Source organism: Acipenser ruthenus, unplaced genomic scaffold, assembly GCF_902713425.1.
Source record: "Acipenser ruthenus unplaced genomic scaffold, fAciRut3.2 maternal haplotype, whole genome shotgun sequence".
NCBI lineage: Eukaryota > Metazoa > Chordata > Actinopteri > Acipenseriformes > Acipenseridae > Acipenser > Acipenser ruthenus.
In genome coordinates, this window is record NW_026708554.1 from 16318 (window position 1) to 40662 (window position 24345).

The 24345-nt window shown below is 40.0% G+C and overlaps 1 protein-coding gene across 1 annotated transcript in view; it reads left to right on the forward strand.

The window, feature by feature from the left end:
* Positions 1–22052, forward strand: part of LOC131734342 (DENN domain-containing protein 11-like) — a gene marked incomplete at its 5' end in the record, with an annotated part of 34938 nt that extends 12886 nt beyond the window's left edge. The window contains 5 exons of the mRNA XM_059021319.1: positions 12620–12758; positions 13358–13489; positions 18121–18271; positions 19303–19371; positions 20067–22052. Coding sequence (XP_058877302.1) covers positions 12620–12758; positions 13358–13489; positions 18121–18271; positions 19303–19371; positions 20067–20262 — 687 coding nt within the window. The remainder of the gene's footprint in view (positions 1–12619; positions 12759–13357; positions 13490–18120; positions 18272–19302; positions 19372–20066) is intronic.
* Between the last annotated feature and the right edge of the window lie 2293 nt (positions 22053–24345).

A 24345-nucleotide genomic window follows, 5' to 3' on the forward strand; every position in this document is an offset into this window, starting at 1 on the left:
CGACACCCCTGGCCTGAGGATCTGGGTGGCAGTGTTGTATTGTGGTTAGACCTGAGGGTCTGGGTGGCAGTGTTGCATTGTGGTTAGACCTGAGGGTCTGGGTGGCAGTGTTGCATTGTGGTTAGACCTGAGGGTCTGGGTGGAAGTGTTGCATTGTGGTTAGACCTGAGGATCTGGGTGGCAGTGTTGCATTGTGGTTAGACCTGAGGGTCTGGGTGGAAGTGTGCATTGTGGTTAGACCTGAGGATCTGGGTGGCAGTGTTGCATTGTGGTTAGACCTGAGGGTCTGGCTGGAAGTGTTGCATTGTGGTTAGACCTGAGGGTGGAAGTGTTGCATTGTGGTTAGACCTGAGGGTCTGGGTGGCAGTGTTGCATTGTGGTTAGACCTGAGGGTCTGGCTGGAAGTGTTGCATTGTGGTTAGACCTGAGGGTGGAAGTGTTGCATTGTGGTTAGACCTGAGGATCTGGGTGGCAGTGTTGCATTGTGGTTAGACCTGAGGGTCTGGGTGGAAGTGTTGCATTGTGGTTAGACCCGAGGGTCTGGGTGGAAGTGTGCATTGTGGTTAGACCTGAGGATCTGGGTGGCAGTGTTGCATTGTGGTTAGACCTGAGGGTCTGGCTGGAAGTGTTGCATTGTGGTTAGACCTGAGGGTGGAAGTGTTGCATTGTGGTTAGACCTGAGGATCTGGGTGGCAGTGTTGCATTGTGGTTAGACTTGAGGGTCTGGGTGGAAGTGTTGCATTGTGGTTAGACCTGAGGGTGGAAGTGTTGCATTGTGGTTAGACCTGAGGATCTGGGTGGCAGTGTTGCATTGTGGTTAGACCTGAGGGTCTGGCTGGAAGTGTTGCATTGTGGTTAGACCTGAGGGTCTGGGTGGAAGTGAGCATTGTGGTTAGTCCTGAGGATCTGGGTGGCAGTGTTGCATTGTGGTTAGACCTGAGGATCTGGGTGGCAGTGTTGCATTGTGGTTAGATCTGAGGATCTGGGTGGCAGTGTTGCATTGTGGTTAGACCTGAGGGTCTGGCTGGAAGTGTTGCATTGTGGTTAGACCTGAGGGTCTGGGTGGAAGTGTGCATTGTGGTTAGACCTGAGGATCTGGGTGGCAGTGTTGCATTGTAGTTAGACCTGAGGGTGTGTTAGTGAGTAGAGCTATGGACTGAGAGGTTGCGTATGTAACCCACCTTTGGCTACTTATAATTCTAGATTCATATGAGCAGTTAGTATAACGAGAAATTAACAAAAGAATGTTCAGTGTGTTTTTTTTTTAACAGCTAGCATACATTTATTAAGACAGAAAGGTCTACCATATAAACATATATTCAGTACCTCTTGTCTAAAATAATACAGTTAGTTTGGAATAAGAAGTTCTAATTAAAACCAATGTCCTTGTTGGTGTGTATGTAGTATGAGTCGATATTCCTACCACTCTGTAGAACTTCGAGAAGAATGAAACAGTCCCTTGAAATCCAAAAAAAATTCCAGGAAAAGGGAAAAAAAAAAAAAAAAAATTCCAGGGTAGAAATCTTCAGTGTATCTTCAATAAGGTAGGCTCACCACTCCTTTGCAGGAGAATTCAACTCCAGAAAAAAAAAAAACCCGACCTAAGTCAGAAAATTGAGAGTCATTCTAACAGGGTTCAAAATTCACAGAACAATGACCAATTACAGCATTTATGTACATTCAGCAATTTGTCTTTTTTTTTTAAGACGCTATAACTACTGCAATAACTGCAGCTTTCTTTTAAACAAAAAACTACTACTGCAATTCAGCAACACAATTTCAGTTGCGCTTAATTTTTAAATTAACACTTTCCTTTAGCATACATACAAAATAACATGAACTGCTCTTTAGCTTAATATATATATTTATATATATATATATTTTTAATAAAACATATTGCTATGCAACGTTTAACACAAGCGTTTAACCTCCATTGCTGTCTTTGTCTACAACAGATCTGCTATTTACATAATTTGTAAGCGTTTTTTTTATATGCACTGCACAGTTATCAAATATTTTCTTTTATCCCATTTACAAAATTAACTTGCTTAAAGTAATTTGAAAATCGGTATATCAATATCAATTGAATTTATATATATATATATATATATATATATATATATATATATATATATATATATAATGTATATATAAATATGTATATATATATATATATAGAAATACACCATTTAGGTTTTCTTTTTTTTTATACAAACACAATTGAATTCAATACCTTTGCAAATATCAACCGTTTAAATATACTCTTATTTTATATTTTTATAAAATAAAAATATATATATACTTTCCTTATCTTTAATACTGATACCAGTTTTGCGTCAGTATTTTTTTTTTCAATACCACATGTTAGACAATTAAACAGTCTCGTTTCATAATAATACATATGTAGAAACTCACCAGGGTTTTTTTTCCTCTTTAAAAGAAAATCGTCATCGGTCTGTGGTCTAAAGACTTCTTCAAAAGCTTTTTATAGTGAGATAAACTTTAGTTGGTCCAGCAATCAAGAATCTCGAGTTCCCCATGCGACTTTTACAAAATGGACGCTCTCATCTCCTTCTCAGGGTGTCTACCGTCAATCAAGGCGGGACTTCCTGTTAACACTCATTTCCTAATCCCATTGCCTTCTGTACATAAGAATTGTAACAGGGTTACATCCTCCCCTCTTGAATACATGTGAGTCCCTTCACATTTTCACATGGCAATTACCTAAACAACCTGGTAGGCATCAGGAATCAGACTCTTTATATGTGTAGGATGTTCCTACCCATTTAATGAGTTTATAATAGCTGTGCTCAATCCATAAAATACACACTGTATGACTGAGGAAAGGGGATTCCCTAGTTCTTGGTACTCAAGGCGATCTGGCACTCTGTGCGACCTCGTGGATCGACGTACAGAAGTGTCATTAATGTCCCAGCAAGGTGGATTATTCTCTTCTGTATTCTTTGTCTCAATTTATATGGCTATGTTTCTTGTTCCATTAAACTCTTCTCTTTTATCATCATCACTTGGATTCACATCAGTTAAGCCTTCCAGTAAGTTTCCTGTAACTTCTTGCTCCTCATCATTAGTTGGATTCATATCAGGCAAGTTTCCGATGTCATCTTCTTGCTCTTCAGCAGAAGTTGGGTTCACTTCAGGTAAGTCTCCAATGTCTTCTCTCGCTTCAGCAGCATTTGGATGAAAACTTTCAGCATACGGGTTTAAACTTGAACCTGCATGCGCTTGTTCTTCTCTAGAGATCGGTACAGCTGTAGGTCTATCTGGGTCATAGAAATCATGAACTTGAATGATTCTTGTATCTCTCATTGAGGGATTTTTGTGCAAATACAATGGGTATTCATCTTCATCATCAGATTCCACATGTAGCGGTTCATTCTCTCCATCCTGGAAAGGATTCTGCCGCGTCCTTGGTCGTCTAACCGGTGTCTTCCCAGAGGTGGTTTCTTTCTCTTCCAGTGCAGGCAAAAACCCACAGGGCAGCAGAAGATCTCTGTGAAGAGTTCGGAGAGGCCCGTCTTTATTCTCTGGTCGGACCACATACACCGGCAATTCACCCATTTGTTTTACAACAACATGGATGTCGGCTCCCCATCTGTCTGCAATCTTTTGTTTTCCACATAAACTGACATTACGGACCAGGATCCTATCTCCTACTTGCAAAGTAGACTCTCGGACTAGTTTATCAAATATTTTCTTATTCGTTTTGGCTGATTTCAAAGCATTCTCTGTGGCAATGTGGTAGCTTTCTTCCAAATATGATCTCATATTTTTAACATACTGCGAGTGTGACCTGGGTTCCACTCCTCTTGGCTGTAGGCCCAACGCGATGTCAATGGGCAACCTAGGCTGTCTTCCGAACATCAGTTCATATGGCGAGAATCCAGTCACCTCATTCTTCGTGCAGTTATAGGCATGGACTAATGGTTTCACAAAATCACGCCAGTGTGCTTTCTCTTTTTCCTTCAAAGTCCCTAGCATACTCAGAAGCGTCCTATTAAAACGCTCTATGGGATGCCCTCTTGGATGGTATGGTGTGGTTCTTACTTTCCGTATTCCAGCAAATGCACACAGTGCACGTATAGTATGGGATTCAAAATCTCGTCCTTGGTCACTATGTAGACGTTCAGGAAAACCATAGTGAACAACGAAATGGTCCCAAAGACTCCTAGCTACAGTTGCTGCCTTTTGATCTCTGGTGGGGATGGCAACAGCATACTTTGTAAAATTGTCAGTTATGACCAAGATATTTCTAGTGTCACGATTGTCAGGCTCCAATGACAAAAAGTCCATACAAACTAATTCTAGCGGTCTGGTGGTACGAATGTTCACCAGAGATGCAGCTTTTTCAGGATGAGCTTTTCTCCTCACACATCGACCACAAGTTTTCACCTTTTGTTCCACAGCTGCAGCCATCCTCGGCCAATAGAACCTTGATCTAACAAGGTCAAGAGTTCGTTCAATACCCATATGTCCCATTTCATCATGTAAGCTCTCCAACACCCTTGATCTCAACTTTTCAGGTAGAACAAGTTGATAGGAAACTTCTTTTCCATCCAGACGTCTTCTATACAATATGCCATGTTTCAATTCCAGACGATTCCATTGTCTCAAAATTAATTGCAAATCAGGGGACTCATACTTTAAGGTTGTGGGAAATGTATCCCCAGACTCAATTAAGGCGATAACTCTTCCAATAACTGGGTCCTCTTTTTGTTGCTCAACCAAATCTACATTTGACATCCTTGGTAGAGTTATCTGTCCATCACTAACTCCATCTTGATCAAAACAATCAGGGACTGCTTCTGGTTCAAGAGCAAGGGATTCAACTAAGATAAGCTTAAACTTGTCTTCTTCTGTATCCCCATTTCTCTGAAGGGTATGTCTATCACACACTGCTCTAATTGCATCTTGCGTAAAGAGTTTCACATTCTCTGGTGGACTCAAATGATGGGATGTAAACTGCTGAATTCTGTCACTTTCTTCTTGTGAATCAATGTCATCCTCCAAGGTCCCGTGGGGTCGTCTTGAGAGTCCATCTGCATCCATGTTTTGTTTTCCTGCCCTATACTTAATGTCGAATGAAAAAGTAGAAAGAGCAGCCAACCATCGGTAACTGGTTGCATCCAACTTTGCAGAAGTTAATATATACGTTAACGGGTTATTGTCAGTTATAACAGAGAAAGGCGCACCATACAGGTAATCATGAAATTTCTGTTGCCGCCCATTTCAGGGCAAGGAATTCCAATTTATGGGCTGGATACCGGGCTTCACTTCGTGACAATCCCCTACTAGCAAAGGCAATGACACGCATCTGTCCCTCTTGCTCCTGGTAAAGTGCAGCTCCCAACCCACTTGTGCTTGCATCTGTATGGAGGATGTAGGGTAGTCTTGGATCAGCAAACCCAAGGACAGGAGAAGAGGTAAGTTTTTCAATGATGGAGTCAAACGCTTGTTGACAAGCAGGTGTCCAGCGATCAGCAAACGGCTCTTTGGGATTGAAGTATTTACAACCTGGCTTTGTCCTCTTACTCCCTTTTCTGATGGGAGGGTATCTAGAAGTCAGCTCATTCAAAGGTTTAACTATCTTAGAATAATCTTTGACAAACCTTCGATAATAACCTGAGAATCCAAGGAAGGATCTTAATTCCTTCAAGTTATTGGGCCGTGGCCAGGTTTTTAAAGCACACACCTTCTCTGGATCAGTTTCAACTCCATTCTGGGTCACTATGTGTCCTAAATAACGTACAGATGTCTGGAAAAACTTGCATTTCTCAGGTGATAGTTTCAACCCATATTCCTTGAGACGATGTAGGACACATAGAAGTCTATTTTCATGTTCCTCCAGTGTCTCGGAGAAAACAATGAGGTCATCTAAGAAAACCAACACCTCCTTCAAATTCATGTTCCCCATACACTTCTCCATTAAACATTGGAATGTACTGGGAGCATTCGATATTCCTTGAGGCATGCGGTTAAATTCCCAGAATCCAAGGGGACATACAAAGGCAGATTTTGGCTTGTCATCCTCTTCCAACTCAATCTGGTAATATCCTGATTTCAGATCCATAACGGAAAACCATTTAGATCCAGTTAGAGCAGAGAAAGTTTCTTCTAAGTTTGGTAGTGCATAGGCTTCTTTTATAGTCTGTAGATTCAGTTTCCTATAATCAATGCACAACCTGACATCTCCGTTCTTCTTTCGAACCACCACAATTGGTGATGCGAATGGAGATTCAGATTCTCGTATTACATCTGCATCTAGCAGCTCCTGAAGATGTTTCCGGACAGCCTCAAGATCCTGTGGGTGGATTGGACGTGGTCTCTGTTTAAAAGGAGTCTCATCTTTAAGTTTAATGTGATGTTTCACTTTAGAGGTGTGTCCAAAATCCATATCATGACATGCAAAAACATCAGACATCTCACCCAATTTCTGTGAAATTCTGGTTTTCCAATCTTCAGGTAGTGGAGAGTCACCAAAATCAAAAGTAAGTTCAGTCTTCTCAGTTGTTTTCTTTTGACTAGCAGATGCACTGTAACTGGTTGCTAGTGAAACATCAGTCTTGTTACACTGATTTCCTTTACCAAAAGCGCCATTGATCACACGATGCGGTATATTTAAGTCAGCAATGATGCAACTGGCAGGGAGAATCACATCATGGTCGGTCTCATTTTTTAAAAAAACAGGTAACTTACAGTGCCTTGCGAAAGTATTCGGCCCCCTTGAACTTTGCAACCTTTTGCCACATTTCAGGCTTCAAACATAAATATATGAAACTGTAATTTTTTGTGAAGAATCAACAACAAGTGGGACACAATCATGAAGTGGAACGAAATTTATTGGATATTTCAAACTTTTTTAACAAATAAAAAACTGAAAAATTGGGCGTGCAAAATTATTCAGCCCCTTTACTTTCAGTGCAGCAAACTCTCTCCAGAAGTTCAGTGAGGATCTCTGAATGATCCAATGTTGACCTAAATGGCTAATGATGATAAATAGAATCCACCTGTGTGTAATCAAGTCTCCGTATAAATGCACCTGCACTGTGATAGTCTCAGAGGTCCGTTTAAAGCGCAGAGAGCATCATGAAGAACAAGGAACACACCAGGCAGGTCCGAGATACTGTTGTGGAGAAGTTTAAAGCCGGATTTGGATACAAAAAGATTTCCCAAGCTTTAAACATCCCAAGGAGCACTGTGCAAGCGATAATATTGAAATGGAAGGAGTATCAGACCACTGCAAATCTACCAAGACCTGGCCGTCCCTCTAAACTTTCAGCTCATACAAGGAGAAGACTGATCAGAGATGCAGCCAAGAGGCCCATGATCACTCTGGATGAACTGCAGAGATCTACAGCTGAGGTGGGAGACTCTGTCCATAGGACAACAATCAGTCGTATACTGCACAAATCTGGCCTTTATGGAAGAGTGGCAAGAAGAAAGCCATTTCTTAAAGATATCCATAAAAAGTGTCATTTACAGTTTGCCACAAGCCACCTGGGAGACACACCAAACATGTGGAAGAAGGTGCTCTGGTCAGATGAAACCAAAATCGAACTTTTTGGCAACAATGCAAAACGTTATGTTTGGCGTAAAAGCAACACAGCTCATCACCCTGAACACACCATCCCCACTGTCAAACATGGTGGTGGCAGCATCATGGTTTGGGCCTGCTTTTCTTCAGCAGGGACAGGGAAGATGGTTAAAATTGATGGGAAGATGGATGGAGCCAAATACAGGACCATTCTGGAAGAAAACCTGATGGAGTCTGCAAAAGACCTGAGACTGGGACGGAGATTTGTCTTCCAACAAGACAATGATCCAAAACATAAAGCAAAATCTACAATGGAATGGTTCACAAATAAACATATCCAGGTGTTAGAATGGCCAAGTCAAAGTCCAGACCTGAATCCAATCGAGAATCTGTGGAAAGAACTGAAAACTGCTGTTCACAAATGCTCTCCATCCAACCTCACTGAGCTCGAGCTGTTTTGCAAGGAGGAATGGGCAAAAATTTCAGTCTCTCGATGTGCAAAACTGATAGAGACATACCCCAAGCGACTTACAGCTGTAATCGCAGCAAAAGGTGGCGCTACAAAGTATTAACTTAAGGGGGCTGAATAATTTTGCACGCCCAATTTTTCAGTTTTTTATTTGTTAAAAAAGTTTGAAATATCCAATAAATTTCGTTCCACTTCATGATTGTGTCCCACTTGTTGTTGATTCTTCACAAAAAATTACAGTTTCATATCTTTATGTTTGAAGCCTGAAATGTGGCAAAAGGTCGCAAAGTTCAAGGGGGCCGAATACTTTCGCAAGGCACTGTATATGGAGGGTGTGTTGGTAGAGAGAGAAGACAGCTACTCAGGAAAAGCCCACCTGGTAAAGAAGACCAGTGTGGCTGTTCTAATAATGCCCACTTTTCAGTGTTTATGCTGTTCACACACGCAAAGCCTTCTAAGAGAACTTTCTGACCTGCGGGAATGACCTTCTGTTTGTTGCTTCGCCACTTCACCCATCCAAGTCTGCCACTGCTGTTCTGGTTCCTTCTCAACTTAAGAGTTTTCAGGATCCCCTTATAGCCATAGAGAGCTGAGCTATTTTTAATAGTTCTTCTTTCACAGCACTGCTCATATAGTACATCAAGGGTGTTCGTTCCAATCAATATAGGCAGTTGGCTATTTGAGCGAAGGTCAGGAACTACTAGAGTTAAAATTTTGGTTTCGATCCCTGTAATCGCCTTAGGAAATGTCATGTTTACTTCAACATATCCCAAATATGGGACAGACTGACCATTTGCCCCCTCAACTTCTAGAAGATTGTTCAAAGGCCAAATTGTATGGTTTGGCAAATTCTTCTGATAAAACAACAATGATAGAGTGCTGACCTGTGACCCCGTATCTAGAAGGCAATTACAAGCTACACCAGCTACACGGATACTAGCTGTACATTTTGGACCAACCAACCCTTTAGGCAGTTTGACTTCTTGCTGTGCAAGATGCGAATGTATCGTCGATCTGTGTTTTTTTCCTTGGTGGGGACGTGATGGTTGACAAGTTCCTGTTTGTCCCTCAACAGAAACTGATCCTAGTTTAAATGTGGAGAGTTAGAGAAGCTGTGCTGGGCTTCCCAAGAACGCTGCTTCTCTCTCAATTCCTTATTTTTCATTTCAACAAGCAATGCATTAGGTACATCGCTACAAGACCTCGCAATGTGTCCATCTTTCCCACACTTAAAACAGTACCATGGTCTGGGTTTCCCATCTGCTACTGCACTTTGCTCATGGCTTCCTACAGCCACCATTTCTTGGTGCTTGTTCACCCCTTTGTTGGGACGCCTTGTGAGAAGCTTTCTTGCAACTCTCGTCATTTGCAGCTTTCAAACTTGTTAGCTGTTTCTGAAGGTCAGCAATTTGTTTCTTTAGTTCTTCAGTCCCAATTGGAAAGACCTCGGGACCATGATCAGTAATGTCATGTTCATTTAAATAGGAAGCATATACAGACTGGGGGTTAGATATTGTTTTTGTTCTAGAAATTCCAAGGTGTTGCTTCATTCTGCTAACTTTTGCAGCTTGTCTATCCTCCTCAGTGCGTAGCAGAAACAAAAGCTCTGAAAACAAAGGTGGTGCATTTTTTTTCTGCTCCAGTTGAAGGTTAACAATAAACGAATTGTCCCAGCACCCTCTGCAAAACTGTTTTAGCAACTGTCGGTTAGATTCGCCTGGAACAATGCCACCTCTTTTCACTGCGGCAATCAATATCGTTTGCAGTCTGTGTAAGTAATCAGAGGGTTTCTCCCCAACATTTTGGTGTGTATTTAGAAACTTAGCAAAGAGCTCATCTCCGTCCTCAACAGTACCAAAAGCAGAATCCAAAAGATCTAAATAGGCTCTTGGAGTTGCTTCTGCTCCTAAGGGCTTAACAATTTCAATTGCTGGAGGTAGAAGACTCTCTAAAATCCTTCTGGCTCGATGCACATCTGAAACAATAGGGTCTTTCAATAGCAGCACAACACTGTTGCGCCATGTGTCATAGTCAACTTCATGGTTTGGCCGTGGGCATTTACCCGAGAAGGTTCTAAGCTTAGTAGGTGCGGGGAATTGAGATGCAACTTCCCCACTCTTTACAATATGCTCCACTACTAATCTTTGGACTTCAGGAGGGTTCATTTGATCAGAATTCAATAAAATGGGTCTATTAGCGACATCCCCGAGCTTTAATGGAGTGTGGGTTACATCAGTAAGGGGGTCCCTTAGGATGGGCACTGCTGTCAGCCCAGCACGGGGGCTAACACTGGGTGGCACTGCCAATAACAGATCATCAGGTTTTGATGATGGGCTATGCACTGCAGCTTCTTCACTGCTGTCAGTTGATGCTCCTATGGAACCTTGCATCCTCGCTAGTTCTTTTTGTAGGACATCTTCAAAACTTAAACCACTCAATTTTGCTATTCCCTGTAATTCACGGAGGTAAGATCGTGTTGTATTGTCACCAATTTTACTTGTGTAAACACTCGTCAAGGTCCTCAGGTGGTAAGTGATGCATGGATCAATAGAACTTGTCCTGTGGCATGGTAGATCAGGGTCAAGAGCTTGGATTGCAAGCCCATGCTCATATTCAACAATGACCTGTCCACTAAACTCAGGATCAAGATCAGTGACTTTTATTACTCTTGAAATTGATCCATAAGCTTTTAGGAAATCAGCTATTTCTTCATCCAAATCAGTGCTAGTCAGTCCACTAACTATAACAGAATTAGGGATTTTGATATTCTCTTTATCTATGGTATTCATTTTCTTAATTAATAGCTAGATATTATTAATTGCAAAATTAACTGTGCCTCTGGTGAGTTTCCTTACAATGAAACACTTCAGAAGGGTAACACATGTAATATGAGTAGCACAATTATTGGGGTCAGTCGGCTGCTTAAGCAAAACACACTGAGCATATATGTTTTATGACAATTGTCAATTATTCACACTTCAAATTATTCTAGTAACCCTCTCCTGGCTGGCTCGCCAAAATTTATGTAACCCACCTTTGGCTACTTATAATTCTAGATTCGTATGAGCGGTTAGTATAACGAGAAATTAACAAAAGAATGTTCAGTGTTTTTTTTTTTTTAACAGCTAGCATACATTTATTAAGACAGAAAGGTGTACCATATAAACATATATTCAGTACCTCTTGTCTAAAATAATACAGTTAGTTTGGAATAAGAAGTTCTAATTAAAACCAATGTCCTTGTTGGTGTGTATGTAGTATGAGTCGATATTCCTACCACTCTTTAGAACTTCGAGAAGAATGAAACAGTCCCTTGAAATCCAAAAGAAATTCCAGGAAAAGGGGAAAAAAATAATAAATTCCAGGGTAGAAATCTTCAGTGTATCTTCAATAAGGTAGGCTCGTCACTCCTTTGCAGGAGAATTCAACTCCAGAAAAAAAAAACCCGACCTAAGTCAGAAAATTGAGAGTCATTCTAACAGGGTTCAAAATTCACAGAACAATAACCAATTACAGCATTTATGTACATTCAGCAATTTGTCTTTTTTTTTAAGACGCTATAACTACTGCAATAACTGCAGCTTTCTTTTAAACAAAAAACTACTACTGCAATTCAGCAACACAATTTCAGTTGCGCTTAATTTTTAAATGAACACTTTCCTTTAGCATACATACAAAATAACATGAACTGCTCTTTAGCTTAATATATATATTTATATATATATATATATTTTTAATAAAACATATTGCTATGCAACGTTTAACACAAGCTTTTAACCTCCATTGCTGTCTTTGTCTACAACAGATCTGCTATTTACATAATTTGTAAGCGTTTTTTTTTTATATGCACTGCACAGTTATCAGATATTTTCTTTTATCCCATTTACAAAATTAACTTGCTTAAAGTAATTTGAAAATCGGTATATCAATATCAATTGAATTTATATATTTATCATATATATGTATATATATATAAAAATACACCATTTAGGTTTTTTTAGTTTTTTTTTTATACAAACACAATTGAATTCAATACCCTTGCAAATATCAACCGTTTAAATATACTCTTATTTTATATTTTTATAAAATAAAAATATATATATACTTTCCTTATCTTTAATACAGATACCAGTTTTGCGTCAGTATTTTTTTTTTCAATACCACGTTAGACAATTAAACAGTCTCGTTTCAATAATACATATGTAGAAACTCACCAGGGTTTTTTTTCCTCTTTAAAAGAAAATCGTCATCGGTCTGTGGTCTAAAGACTTCTTCAAAAGCTTTTTAGAGTGAGATAAACTTTAGTTGGTCCAGCAATCAAGAATCTCGAGTTCCCCATGCGACTTTTACAAAATGGACGCTCTCATCTCCTTCTCAGGGTGTCTACCGTCAATCAAGGCGGGACTTCCTGTTAACACTCATTTCCTAATCCCATTGCCTTCTGTACATAAGAATTGTAACAGGGTTACACGTGCTTAAGTGGTAAGAGCTGAGCACTGGGAGGCAGTCAGTGTGTGATGTTTTGGCACACCTTCATAACCTCACTGTACTGTCCTAGCAACACATTTTAAAAGGGTTTTAAACGTCTCTCCCAACAGATCACACACCCGGCCGGCTGCATGTCCCAGTTCATTAAGTTCTTCGGGGAGCAGATGATCGTCCTGTGGAAATTCGCCCTGCTCCGGAAACGCATCCTCATCTTCTCTCCTCCTCCTGTGGGGGTCGTCTGTTACAGGGGTAGGAGGACCTTTAAACAAGTGCAGTGTGGGAGGGTTGAGTTGTTGTTAAGTTCTTACAGAGCAAACATCTTCCAATCACATTTGTATATTTATGTAATGTATTATTATTATTATTATTATTATTATTATTATTATTATTATTATTATTATTATTATTATTATTATGTGTTTATTTAGCAGACACCTTTATCCAAGGCGACTTACAGAGACTAGGGTGTGTGAACTATGCATCAGCTGCAGAGTCACTTACAATTATGTCTCACCCGAAAGACGGAGCACAAGGAGGTTAAGTGACTTGCTCAGGGTCACACAATGAGTCAGTGGCTGAGGTGGGATTTGAACCGGGGACCTCCTGGTTACAAGCCCTTTTCTTTAACCACTGGACCATACAGCCTCCCTATTATATATAATAGGCCCTGATATTGATTTGATACTGAAATGTCTCCTTTATCAGATATTTTGTATGTGTTGGCTTGTATCAGAAAGTTTGTATTAGATGGAAATTACATTAAAAGGAGCAATATTAGTGAATTATTCTTGTTTTATGTGCAGTGAAATAAAGGAGAGCACAGTGATAAAGTCTGGTCTTCCTCTCAGTGTACGGCTGCTGCAGTCTGGCGAATGTGTCCCTTCCCGGAATCGGGGTCTCTGTGCCAGAGTTTCGGCCGTTCTTCTACATCAACGTGGCTGACATCGAAGTGCTGGAGAATGAGGTCTCGTATGTAGCCTGTGAGTACAGAAATGCACTGAGCTTCTAACTTAACAAAGACACACCAGCACATTACTCCTTTGTTGGTGCTACTTTGATGGCTGCTAATTATATGCACCTTCCTATTAAATACACTGCTGCTAGTACCCGTCCATTTGTACTGTAAACGATCCAGTAGACACGTGCTGCTGAACCGTTGCTTTCCCGTTCCACCAACTGGCACAGACTCAATACGTTTGCAGGCAAGTAATTTTTATTTACAATATTTACATAAAATAAACAGTTTCTGTCACGGTTCTCGCCCTGTACGGGCCACTGACTAACTCACTTCTTCAACCCTCTCTAGCTATATCAGGATAGGGAGATAGCAAAAGAAGTCCAAGGATCCTCCGACTGAAGTGAGTCAGCCCGCGGTAAGAACAGGGCCAGCTCTCCTCCCTAGAGCTAGCCTGAGTCACCGGTAGGTGTAGGTTGAGCTCCCTCTGCTGGAGTAGTCCTGTACCACAGGTAAGAACAAGACAGGCTCCCTCTGCTGGAGTAGTCCTGTAACACCGGTAAGAACAAGACAGGCTCCCTCTGCTGGAGTAGTCCTGTAACACAGGTAAGAACAAGACAGGCTCCCTCTGCTGGAGTGGTCCTGTAACACAGGTAAGTAGAAGAATGGATCTGTTTTTAATGAAGACTTCCAAGAACACAACAGTGATAACCCCAGACGTCCAGAGAAGTGAACAAGGATAAAACAAGTTATATCCGGGCTGTGGAGAGAGAACTCCTGCAGCCAACTCCCGGTCATCCACAAAAGTAAATTGTGCTTCTTCTAAAAGCCAGTGTCCATTTTTCCTGTATTCATTATATGCAAAGTATCTTGTGTCTGTGTTATGAATAAACAATGTCTTGCACTTCCAGTCTCACAAGCCCGTTCTTTCTGGTTATTATTTACTGTCTCAGCACCACGTAAATAACCAATACCTCTCCGGGTTATAAAGCATATAGCACAACATACTATGGTTGTGGCGGTGCACAACCGCATAGCACAGAATACCGCGGGTCTCTTTTAAATTGCTACGGAGTACACTATCTCGCACCCCGACAACAGAAAATAAAAATAAGCTTTAACAAACAAAAGGCTACCTCAACAAGAGGAAAAACCGCACTTTGAAAAAAACTAAACGCCGACTGTATTTTAACACAAACGATAGCTTTACCTTGTGATCTCTTTCTTTTTAGTTGTTTCCCAACACACTGGAGCTTGCACGCTATTTCCTTTCAGCACAACCAGGCCGTATTCCCCACACTTCTCTCCTCTATGGCTCTGCCCTGTTCCTTTTTAAACCCAGAAACCCCACCCCATTAATTGACACTCGGATTTCTGGGTTGTGTAGTTTCTTCCTTAGCGCCGCCATTTCTTAAAGGCGACGCAATCCTTTCCTCACAGTACACATATATAAAAGATACTCCACGAGCATTCATGGAGTACAAGTGGTTATTCCACTGATGCAATACCAAGTACAATGTATGGAAAAGTATGTTGAACCCTTTGTGGTCCATTTATTCAGCACCTGTCAGGCGCGTAAGGTCCAATTTATTTTCACATGCACGGTTTATTTTACACACGCTGTTTAAAAGTAATTTTATTCACAGTAAAACAGGTTTAAAAGGCATTGCATAGCAACAGGACACTCAGTACTGCATCTCCAGCCCCACCCCATATCGCCAAACTCCTCAATAATGCTATCCAAGTCATTATTTTATTACTATAACATCTCAAAAAGTAAAGCGGAAGCAGCTATCTTGTTTGTTTATGTCCGTGTTATGTCTGTGGTGAAAGGACTATGTGTATTGCTCAGATCCCCCTCCTTTTTTTCCTGGAGAAAAAACAGCTAGAGACCTGTGCTTGACGTCTTTTTGATGATGTTGGACAGGGTCCGACATCGGACCGGAAAGGAATAATTGTAATGTCGGACCTGGTCCAACATAGGACTGCAAAGGATTAAGCCACATTAAACAGCTTAATTTGAAGAATTACTTTACCTATATGAAGTTCCGCATCCGCTAAGCAATGTAGTAGAATTTAATACAAAAAATGTATCTTTCAACACTCTAGAAATGTGTGTTACCTATGTACGTCAATAGAGATTTAGTGAATAGAGATTTTAAGTATAGCTTATGAACCACTCTTCCAACTGTCAGAATAATAACTTGGAATGAGCAGTAATTAAAATCAAGGCCATGAGGACATGAATTAAATGACATTTGATGTTCATGAAAGATTTAATTGTTAAAGAATGCAACAAGAGTCTAGTAAACATTCTTGAATAGCAAACATTATTTAATTAATCAAAACAACCTTTAAGAAGTCTTTTAAATCAGTCACAGGTGAGCTTTGTGAATAGGGCCAGTGGTTTAATGGCTAGCTTCTGAGCCAGCCAGCCAGGCAGAGATTGGGTTTGGGGACAGGAAGTCCCACCCATATTAAGAATAAAGGAAACTGGCAGGGCTCAGAAGGGGGAGGCAAGCCAGAAGAGCTGCGGTGGATGCAGGGTGCAGACAAAACTTACCGTTGAGACCCAAGAAGAAAATACTGAGGCTGTATTGTTTGTTGTTTTGGTTAGCTTACAATTGTGTATTATTAGCGCAAATAAACCATGAAAATGCAGAGTAACTTAAATTTGAAATGTGTGAGTTGTCTGAGAAGGAAAAAAAGAAGAAAAAAAAACAGCGGACCTGGTCTTTTCAAGGCCTGTCTGAAAGAGTGTTGAAAGTGTCAGGCAGGGAGCCATGACAAACAAGGAGTCCAGACTGAGCATCACTGGAGAAGACACACGGGACCTGTCGGTTTACCAAGGCAAACAGTGTGACTACCACTCTGAACCTCACATTTGATACTATTTGTATTGGTAATACTGGCATGGTTTTTGGGTGTTAAGTGCAGAAGCAAAGACAAAGAAAAGACAAACTACATTGTTGGGATTGGACTGTTTTATTTCTCAGGAACCTGTGGAAGAGAAAGGAAACCACAATCAGCACCCTGCAATCACCGGAAACATTGAACAAGAAACAAGCTTTAACCTATTACTTACCTGGTTGGTCCGTGAAGAAGTCAAGGTTCCAGGGTAGCCCAGCGGGTGGACCGTTGAACTCTAATCGCAGAGAATGGTATACCAGCTTTTACCACCAGGGGGTGGTAACACTAATCCTAAAAAGATATATACTTACCTTTGCCAAGAGACTAATGCCTTTGAGCTGTTAGTTGGAAGTTGGGGTGGACCCTGTAAATAGTGTTTAGTGGTGGTATATGTGCACATGTATTATTATTATTAGAAATGATAGTCTGGAGGTAGGAGGGAACAGAAAGGTCAAGACAGCGATAGGTGAGGACAAGAGTTTTGAATTGGATGCGAGCAGCGATAGGGAGCCAGTGCAGAGAGCGGAGCAGCGGTGTAGTGTGGGAGAAACGAGGAGAGCGAGCAGCAGAGTTTTGGATGAGCTGGACTGGATGGATGGCAGGGGCAGGGAGGCTGGCCAGGAGGGAGTTGCAGTAGTCAAGGCTGGACAGTACCAGGACCTGAACTAGGAGCTGTGTGGAGTAGTCAGTGAGGAAGGGGCGAATTCTGCATATGTTGCTGAGGAAGAAGTGACAGGAGCATGCCAGAGTAGAGATGTGCTAAGAGGAGGCTGTGTGGTCCAGTGGTTAAAGAAAGTGCTTGTAACCAGGAGGTCCCCGGTTCAAATCCCAACTCAGCCACTGACTCATTGTGTGATCCTGAGCAAGTCACTTAACCTCCTTGTGCTCCGTCTTTCGGGTGAGACATAATTGTAAGTGACTCTGCAGCTGATGCGTAGTTTACACACCCTAGTCTCTGTAAGTTGCCTAGGATAAAATAAACAAATAATAATAGTAAGAGGGGGGAGGGGGGAGGGTGACACCAAGGGTCTTGGTTGATGTGGAGGGAGAGAGGGTTGTGGATTCAAGACAAACAAAAACGTAACTTTACACCCCCCCCTCCTCTGTGATTTTGAACACTTTTACTGTGACTGTCCTCCATCTAAAAGGTCGAGGTTGGCTTGTTAGAAATATCGAGAGGAATTTACCACAGAACAGTCATGCATTAAAAGAAGTCGAGTGTCTGCATATCCCGTCTACTGTGAATACTGAAGGACAGACTTCTCTGTGGAACATGGTGGGCATCATGACTGTGTCACTCATGTGGGTACGAAGAAACACCAGCAATAGGCAAAATCTGACACTTCCCATTACTGTATGTGCAAATGGGTTTTGAGGTTTAAATAATGAATTATTGGATACTACACAGCATTTTATGTTTTGATAGTTGCAGACTAGTAACAATGTAAGTAAAAAACAAGTAAGAGATCCTAAAACACAATTTTCTAATAAAAAAAATAGAATTTCAAATTAAAAAAAAAAGAAAAAAGTGTTGAAATATTTTTATTTAGGTTTTTTAATTTCTAAATGCAGTGTGTTTACAATTAGCAAAATTATAAATTGAACAGCAAAATTGAGGTAATTGGCTTGCCAGAGCTTAAGAACCTTTTAATTTCTAGGGGCTAGCAGCAGAAATGTCTGCCTCTCTACGCTCGGCACATGCTACTATTTTCTCTTTTCATAAGTTGGCATCTGTTTTTTTCTCAGGTACGACAGAGAAGATTTTTGAGGAGAAGAAGGGTCTGTATGATGTATATGTGGACAATCAGAATGTAAGAACGCATCACGAGAACCTGCAACCGCTGCTGAGGATAAATGGTGCCGACCGAGACAAGTATCGTAAACTCAGCGAACAAAGGTACCGGAACACAGAACATGCTAATCTGCGTAGGGGCTGCCCTGGAATGACATTTCATCTTCATACAACTAACAGTCGGAGTGCAGACTGCACTGCAGATTATGTACATCATGAAACATTATCCTCCCCTGGGTGCCATAAATGGCCAAAATGTTCATTGGTTCATTCCTTTGCTGCATTTGTTTAACCTATTTTTGTTATCACTATTAATTAGAAATGGCGTACTTACGTTTGGGGACTTGATTATATCAAACTTATGGCGGTGCCATAGCCACTGTAAAGGCAATGGCAAGGTCATACATTTTGATTTAATTCAGACCTTAATTAACACAACATGTGAAGGGTCATTGAATATCATAATATAATATGAAGGAATCAAATAGAAAATGTACAGCAGCCTACTGCTGAATATTATAAATTTGGGCAAAGTACGCTTTAAATATAAATGAGAGATGCTTCTGATTCACGTTTGCTGAATAATGCATAAAAAACGTAAAAGTAAATAGCTTCAAATGACACTTTACTTTTTTTATACCGTCCTCTTTCCTTTTGACCTTTTGCAGTTGTTCTGAGTGGTTCTTATTGAAATTGCTCAAACACTGGTATTTTTTTTCATTTTTTGATGAGTCTTTGTTAAGGGGCTTTCTCCAGAGTTCAGAAGCTGCTCTCCTAGATCAGCCACACCTTCAGAGAAGTGAGATCCAGCACCATCGAGTGATTGCCACTTTGGATCAAGTTTCCTTTGGTATTCCTGGCAATATATTGCAGTGCTCCAGATGAGGCTGGCGCTTACTAATATAAAGACACTTTGGCTGATCTAACCAGTAGTATTTGCTACACCAGGTTTCTGCTGAACAGAAGTGGACAAAATATATTTAAATCGTCTTTTGTAATGAAATAATTAATGTACTCTATATGCACGGCCTGATCCTGTCCCACAAGCGCAGTGGAATTGAAATGCACATGGAAGGTGGTTGTACAGTAACTGGGTTGTGTTTAACAAGCTCCTGCCCTTGGGCTTTTCCCTACAGGCAGATGCTGCTCTACTCCCAGGAGGTAGACCGGGACTGTAGCTCCAATGAAGAGGACCTCTTCATTCTGTAAGTAGCTGTGGTTTACATGGGAGGGTCATGCAATGCTGTGTGTGGTTGGAAGAGCAATAAATTATTGTAAAAATATCAATAATGCCCAATTAATTTATTGACTTACTAAAAGAAACTATACAATTTCTTGAGAAGAGTCTCAGTGTCTTCAAACAAGACTTCTAATTGAAGCGCATGTGGCAGATTGTAATACCCTTGTTCTAAGTTTACAAACCTGATTTTCATATCGATTTTTTTGTTTAATCATATATAGTGTTTTTAGCCACTATGTAGATCATTAAACCCCCATGTTGTAGTTATTATCCTGGATATAGTGGAGCCTGCAATATGCACTTTGGTCACACTTTATAGATCTTTCCTATATCTCGAGAACTGTTTGTCCAATTAATGTATCAGAATCTGCATGTGGACGTCTGTTGGCATGTACATTATGTCAGTTTTCCATGTGATTACAGTGATTTTAGAGCATCGTGACTTGCTTTTTAATGATACTGCACTAATTTGATCTAATGTCAACGACATCGCTGTATTATCCTTCAGCAACGGGGGACTTAGTGGAGGCGTTCCTACTGTAATCACACTTTAGGGGTTTTCTGGCACCACCATTTTGTGATCAATGTGTTACAGAATATATTAATGACTTTCATGTGATTGGTTTTGTGTTTTGTATTTTGACATGCCCTGCATTCCAGGTTTTTCATGGAGCAGAATAACCGGATATTCCAGATACTGTCGGAGGTGTCGGCCAGCCAGGACAAGACGCTGACGGAGGAGCACATGCGGGGGATGGGGCTGGACCCCCAGGGAGACCGCAGCTTCCTCATCGACCTGCTGGAGGTGTACGGCATCGATGTCATGCTGGTCATAGACAACCCCTGCTGCCCCTGAGCTGAGGGGCTGTCCGCCTGTGTGCCTCTGTGTGACTGTGGCTCAGTGTCTGTGACCTGTATCCACAAAGCTATTGGATATACAGTAGTGTGCAAATGTATTAGAACACCCCTTTGCTTCTGTTGTTTTGATTTGTTGTGCATATGAAATCAGACCACTGTAATGAACGTCTTGGAAAATTGTCAAAATAGGCAAATTAGTGATTGTCTAATTTAAATGATGACTTTAATAGGCTACACATGCAATTAATTTATAATGGTAAGAGAAAAGGAATACATAGCCACAAATGATAAAATGCACGAGACTTAGAAGGTGTTTAAGATGTCTAATTAAATCACAAAGTGGTCGAACATTTCCACATGAGTGCCTATTGTTCTATATCACTGATTACTGACAAAAAATTGAAATTCTCACCCCCAGAGGTTTTCATGCAGGTACATATATAAAGGATATAAATGACAACTGTTGAGGTGTTCTAATACATTTGCACATGACTGTTTTAGAAAAAGAAAAAGCAAAGGTCTACAATATGATACATTTGCCTACGAGTGACGGCCAAAAATAAAATATTTGCTATGAAAGCTGTTTTAACTAACTAAGCTTACATTTGTAGAAATTGTTTATTGTTACATTCATATTTCTTTCCTGTGTATCGAATCCTATGCAGGCTGTTTTTGGGGTAATTTGCTTAATGTGAGCGCCATTGTTAAACAACTTCAGTGTTCAGTTTGTTGATTAGCATTGCAAGATGTGATGCATCACGAAGTATGTATATATTGTATAAGTATGATGTTGTTTTAAAAATGGATGCAAAGCATTAAAAGCTAGCAAAATTGCACAAGTGGACCTCATTCAGTACACATAGAAAAATAATATTGCAACAGACTAGGGATGGGACGAATACAGCATTTCCGAATAATTTTCCTTTAAGGTCTCACTGAACCAACACAGTTCAATTGAAAGCCGGTTACACTTTTAAATCACACAATTATGTTGTGCTGTGTGTATAATCTCCAAAGTGCTTTCAATTAAAAACAAATTGTCGCCTTTTAATCTGTAGACAGATGAGTTTCGCGTGGCCGATGCAGATCCACATTATAAACACATAAGCATAACAATAGTGTGTAACGTCTTCAGGTAGGGTTTAAAAAAATCCATCTTGTTACAATTCTTCGATCTGTTGATGTTGAGATTTAAAAGTTTTAAATTGAGATGAGGCAAAACATACACGATGATAACTGGCCAGTTAAAAGCCGACAATTCCCTTTGAATGGAAAGCACTCTGCAGAACCTAATGACATAATTCAAGAGCGTCACCATGTTCAAATTAAATGTCGGTTCAGTTTATTTTTTATTTTTTTTAAACCCTACCTGAAGATGTTACACACTATTGTTATGCTTATGTGTTTATAATGTGGATCTGCTTCGGCCACGCGAAACTCACCTGTCTACAGATTAAAAGGTGACAATGTGTTTTTAATTGAAAGCACTTTGGAGCACAACCTAATTGTGTGATTTAAAAGTTTAACCGGCTTTCAAATGAAATGTGTCGCTTCAGTGAGACCTTAAAGGAAAATTATCCGGAACCGCTGTATTCGCCCCATCCCTACAACAGACTAGTCCATTACTGAAAATAAACCCTATGGTAGTTCCATCAGAGGTTAAAATAACTTCCATAGTAAATATTTAATTTATGGATGTCACTTGTAGGAAAGATTCTTATCTTGGACCATTTTCCTTCCTGGGAAAGTCAGGATCATATCTTCATTTCTGGGGTTTCTTTAAAACAATCTTGAAAAAAATAATAATAAATTGACCCTTTGACTCCGTAACAAAATGTGATGTGTACCAACTTTCTAAAATACCTTGTACAAGCAGCACAAAAGAACTGTAAAGTACCTTGGGGAGACTTGTTGGAACAAGCTTTTGTGAATATAAATATATATATATATATATATATATATATATATATATATATATATATATATATATATATATATATATATATATCAAGGGAAAACATATTTATTTAATGTTTTAAGAAAAAAACAATATATTTATTTCTTGATGCTCTCCCTGTGGGGAAGTGGTATTGTCAACTGATCTGGTCTCTGAAGTGACAGTCATTGCTGTTGTGTGATTATGTTCTCTTTGTATGTGTTTTTAATTTTTACATTGATTGCGTAAAGGTTTTATATCAGTTAGGCTTAAAGCTAACTGGAGGGATTGTGTAGAGTGATGTTCTTTTGCACATGTGCACTGGGTTTTACTAGCTGGCTGATTTAGGGTTCATTGTTTTTGGTGTCTGTTTTTGAGGAGTGCACAAAGTACCGTGATAAATCACTCACCTCTTGAATAAAGTCTTTGTTTGGAGCGGATTAGGGTCATTCTGCTGGAAATTCGTCAAGGCTGGTGCTGGATATGCTTGACACCCAGCTTCTCTGCTTACAGTCTTGGATTTCTCCATTCCTGCTACATTCAAATCAGGCTGCGTTTCAGCTGGTCACAAACAACAAATAAATGTAATATCACGTAAAGCAGCAAAGCCTCTGCCATTAGTTCACCATAAGCATGTTACTCAAAGTTGTTTGTATGAAGGTATTCTGTGTGAAATAATAAAAACAAAAGAACCCTGTGATAGACGAAGGCCAGATTGACCACTTACATCAGTGAATTTGCAACCACTAAGGACTGCAGAGAAACATGGCCTAGAGTTGGACCAGGGAACCAACTTAGAAAATAACCACAAGTGCAATCTATCCGAGCAGAATATGGGGAGGAGCAACATTAATAAGGAAAAATGCTTCATTATTTCAAACAGTTATAAGAGTTAAAAATGTAATTTCCATGCTATTTCCCTGATATGCTGTAGCCAGTGCCTGCTTTTGGGTCAGGAATAAGGGCCTTTTTACCTGCAGTCTATTAAATACCTAGTTTGAATATTGGATGAATCAAGCTGCAAGAAAGAAAATACAGTCCAATTAATCTTTGCTGTTAAGCTAAATTACAAAACATAACTGTCTGTAAAATTAAAACAAAAATTATTTTCCAGTCTAAACTCTTCTGGTTATTTGGCTGCTTGACCTTTTATAAACATCCCACTAAAAACAAATTAACCAAAGTGTACCAGTAGCCAGGTTTTTATATTCACATATTTCCATTGTAATTGTATGTACTGTATGTGGGTGAATGGAAAAGTTTGAAACTGAATGGAAATATTTTACGGTATTTGAGATGGGGATGATTCAGCAAAACATAATATTTAAAGCAGATAAAGGATAAAAAATGATCTGCTAATGAGTTTCATAAGGTTCAAGTGAGTGGACAAACCTGTTTCATTAAGTTATGTAAATAAATAAAAGCTGTGAATTTTTTTTCATAATTCTAAAAGCTGTTGTGTTTCATTTTATTTTTAAGTCTGCAGTAGACATTTTTCTTTCTGGCAGGCATCTTTTACATTCATTACGTTTTCCCCCCAATTTAGAATGTCCAATTATGTTCCCTCACCACAGCAACTCCCTACAACCGCTCAGAACTGAAGGTCAGTGGACAACCTCCGATCCTTTCGGTAAGCCAATTGCCTCTTTATACCCAGGAGCTTGACAGTGGATACAGTCTCCTAGAGTGGAATTGCCAGCCCTGCAGGTGTCTGACTGAGTTCACCAGGCATCTGTCCAGTAGGGGGCACTGTAGAGTTGCAAGGCGACTGTACAGTACGAGTCCCCCTGCACACCACATGGCTGTTGAACCACACCGGGACACTCCCCCTGGCAGAAATTACTGGTGTAACAATAAAAATCTCTTCAGGGATACCGAGGTATTTAGGATTTATTCATCAGTCCTAATACTTGTTGGATGGTGACATACATTGTATATTTAATACAAAATACAGTACATCATCTTACAATGCATGATATTTACATTACAAAATAAGACAATAATTAGGATACACAGAAAAAAAAAGAAGATATCTTAACATTCAATATTCAGGCAAAATTCTTCGGTGAGTCTAAATTTATTTTGAGGGAATCTGAAGTAAGGCTGTAAGACAGTAAAACGAAAACAAAAATCTTAAACGTTAAA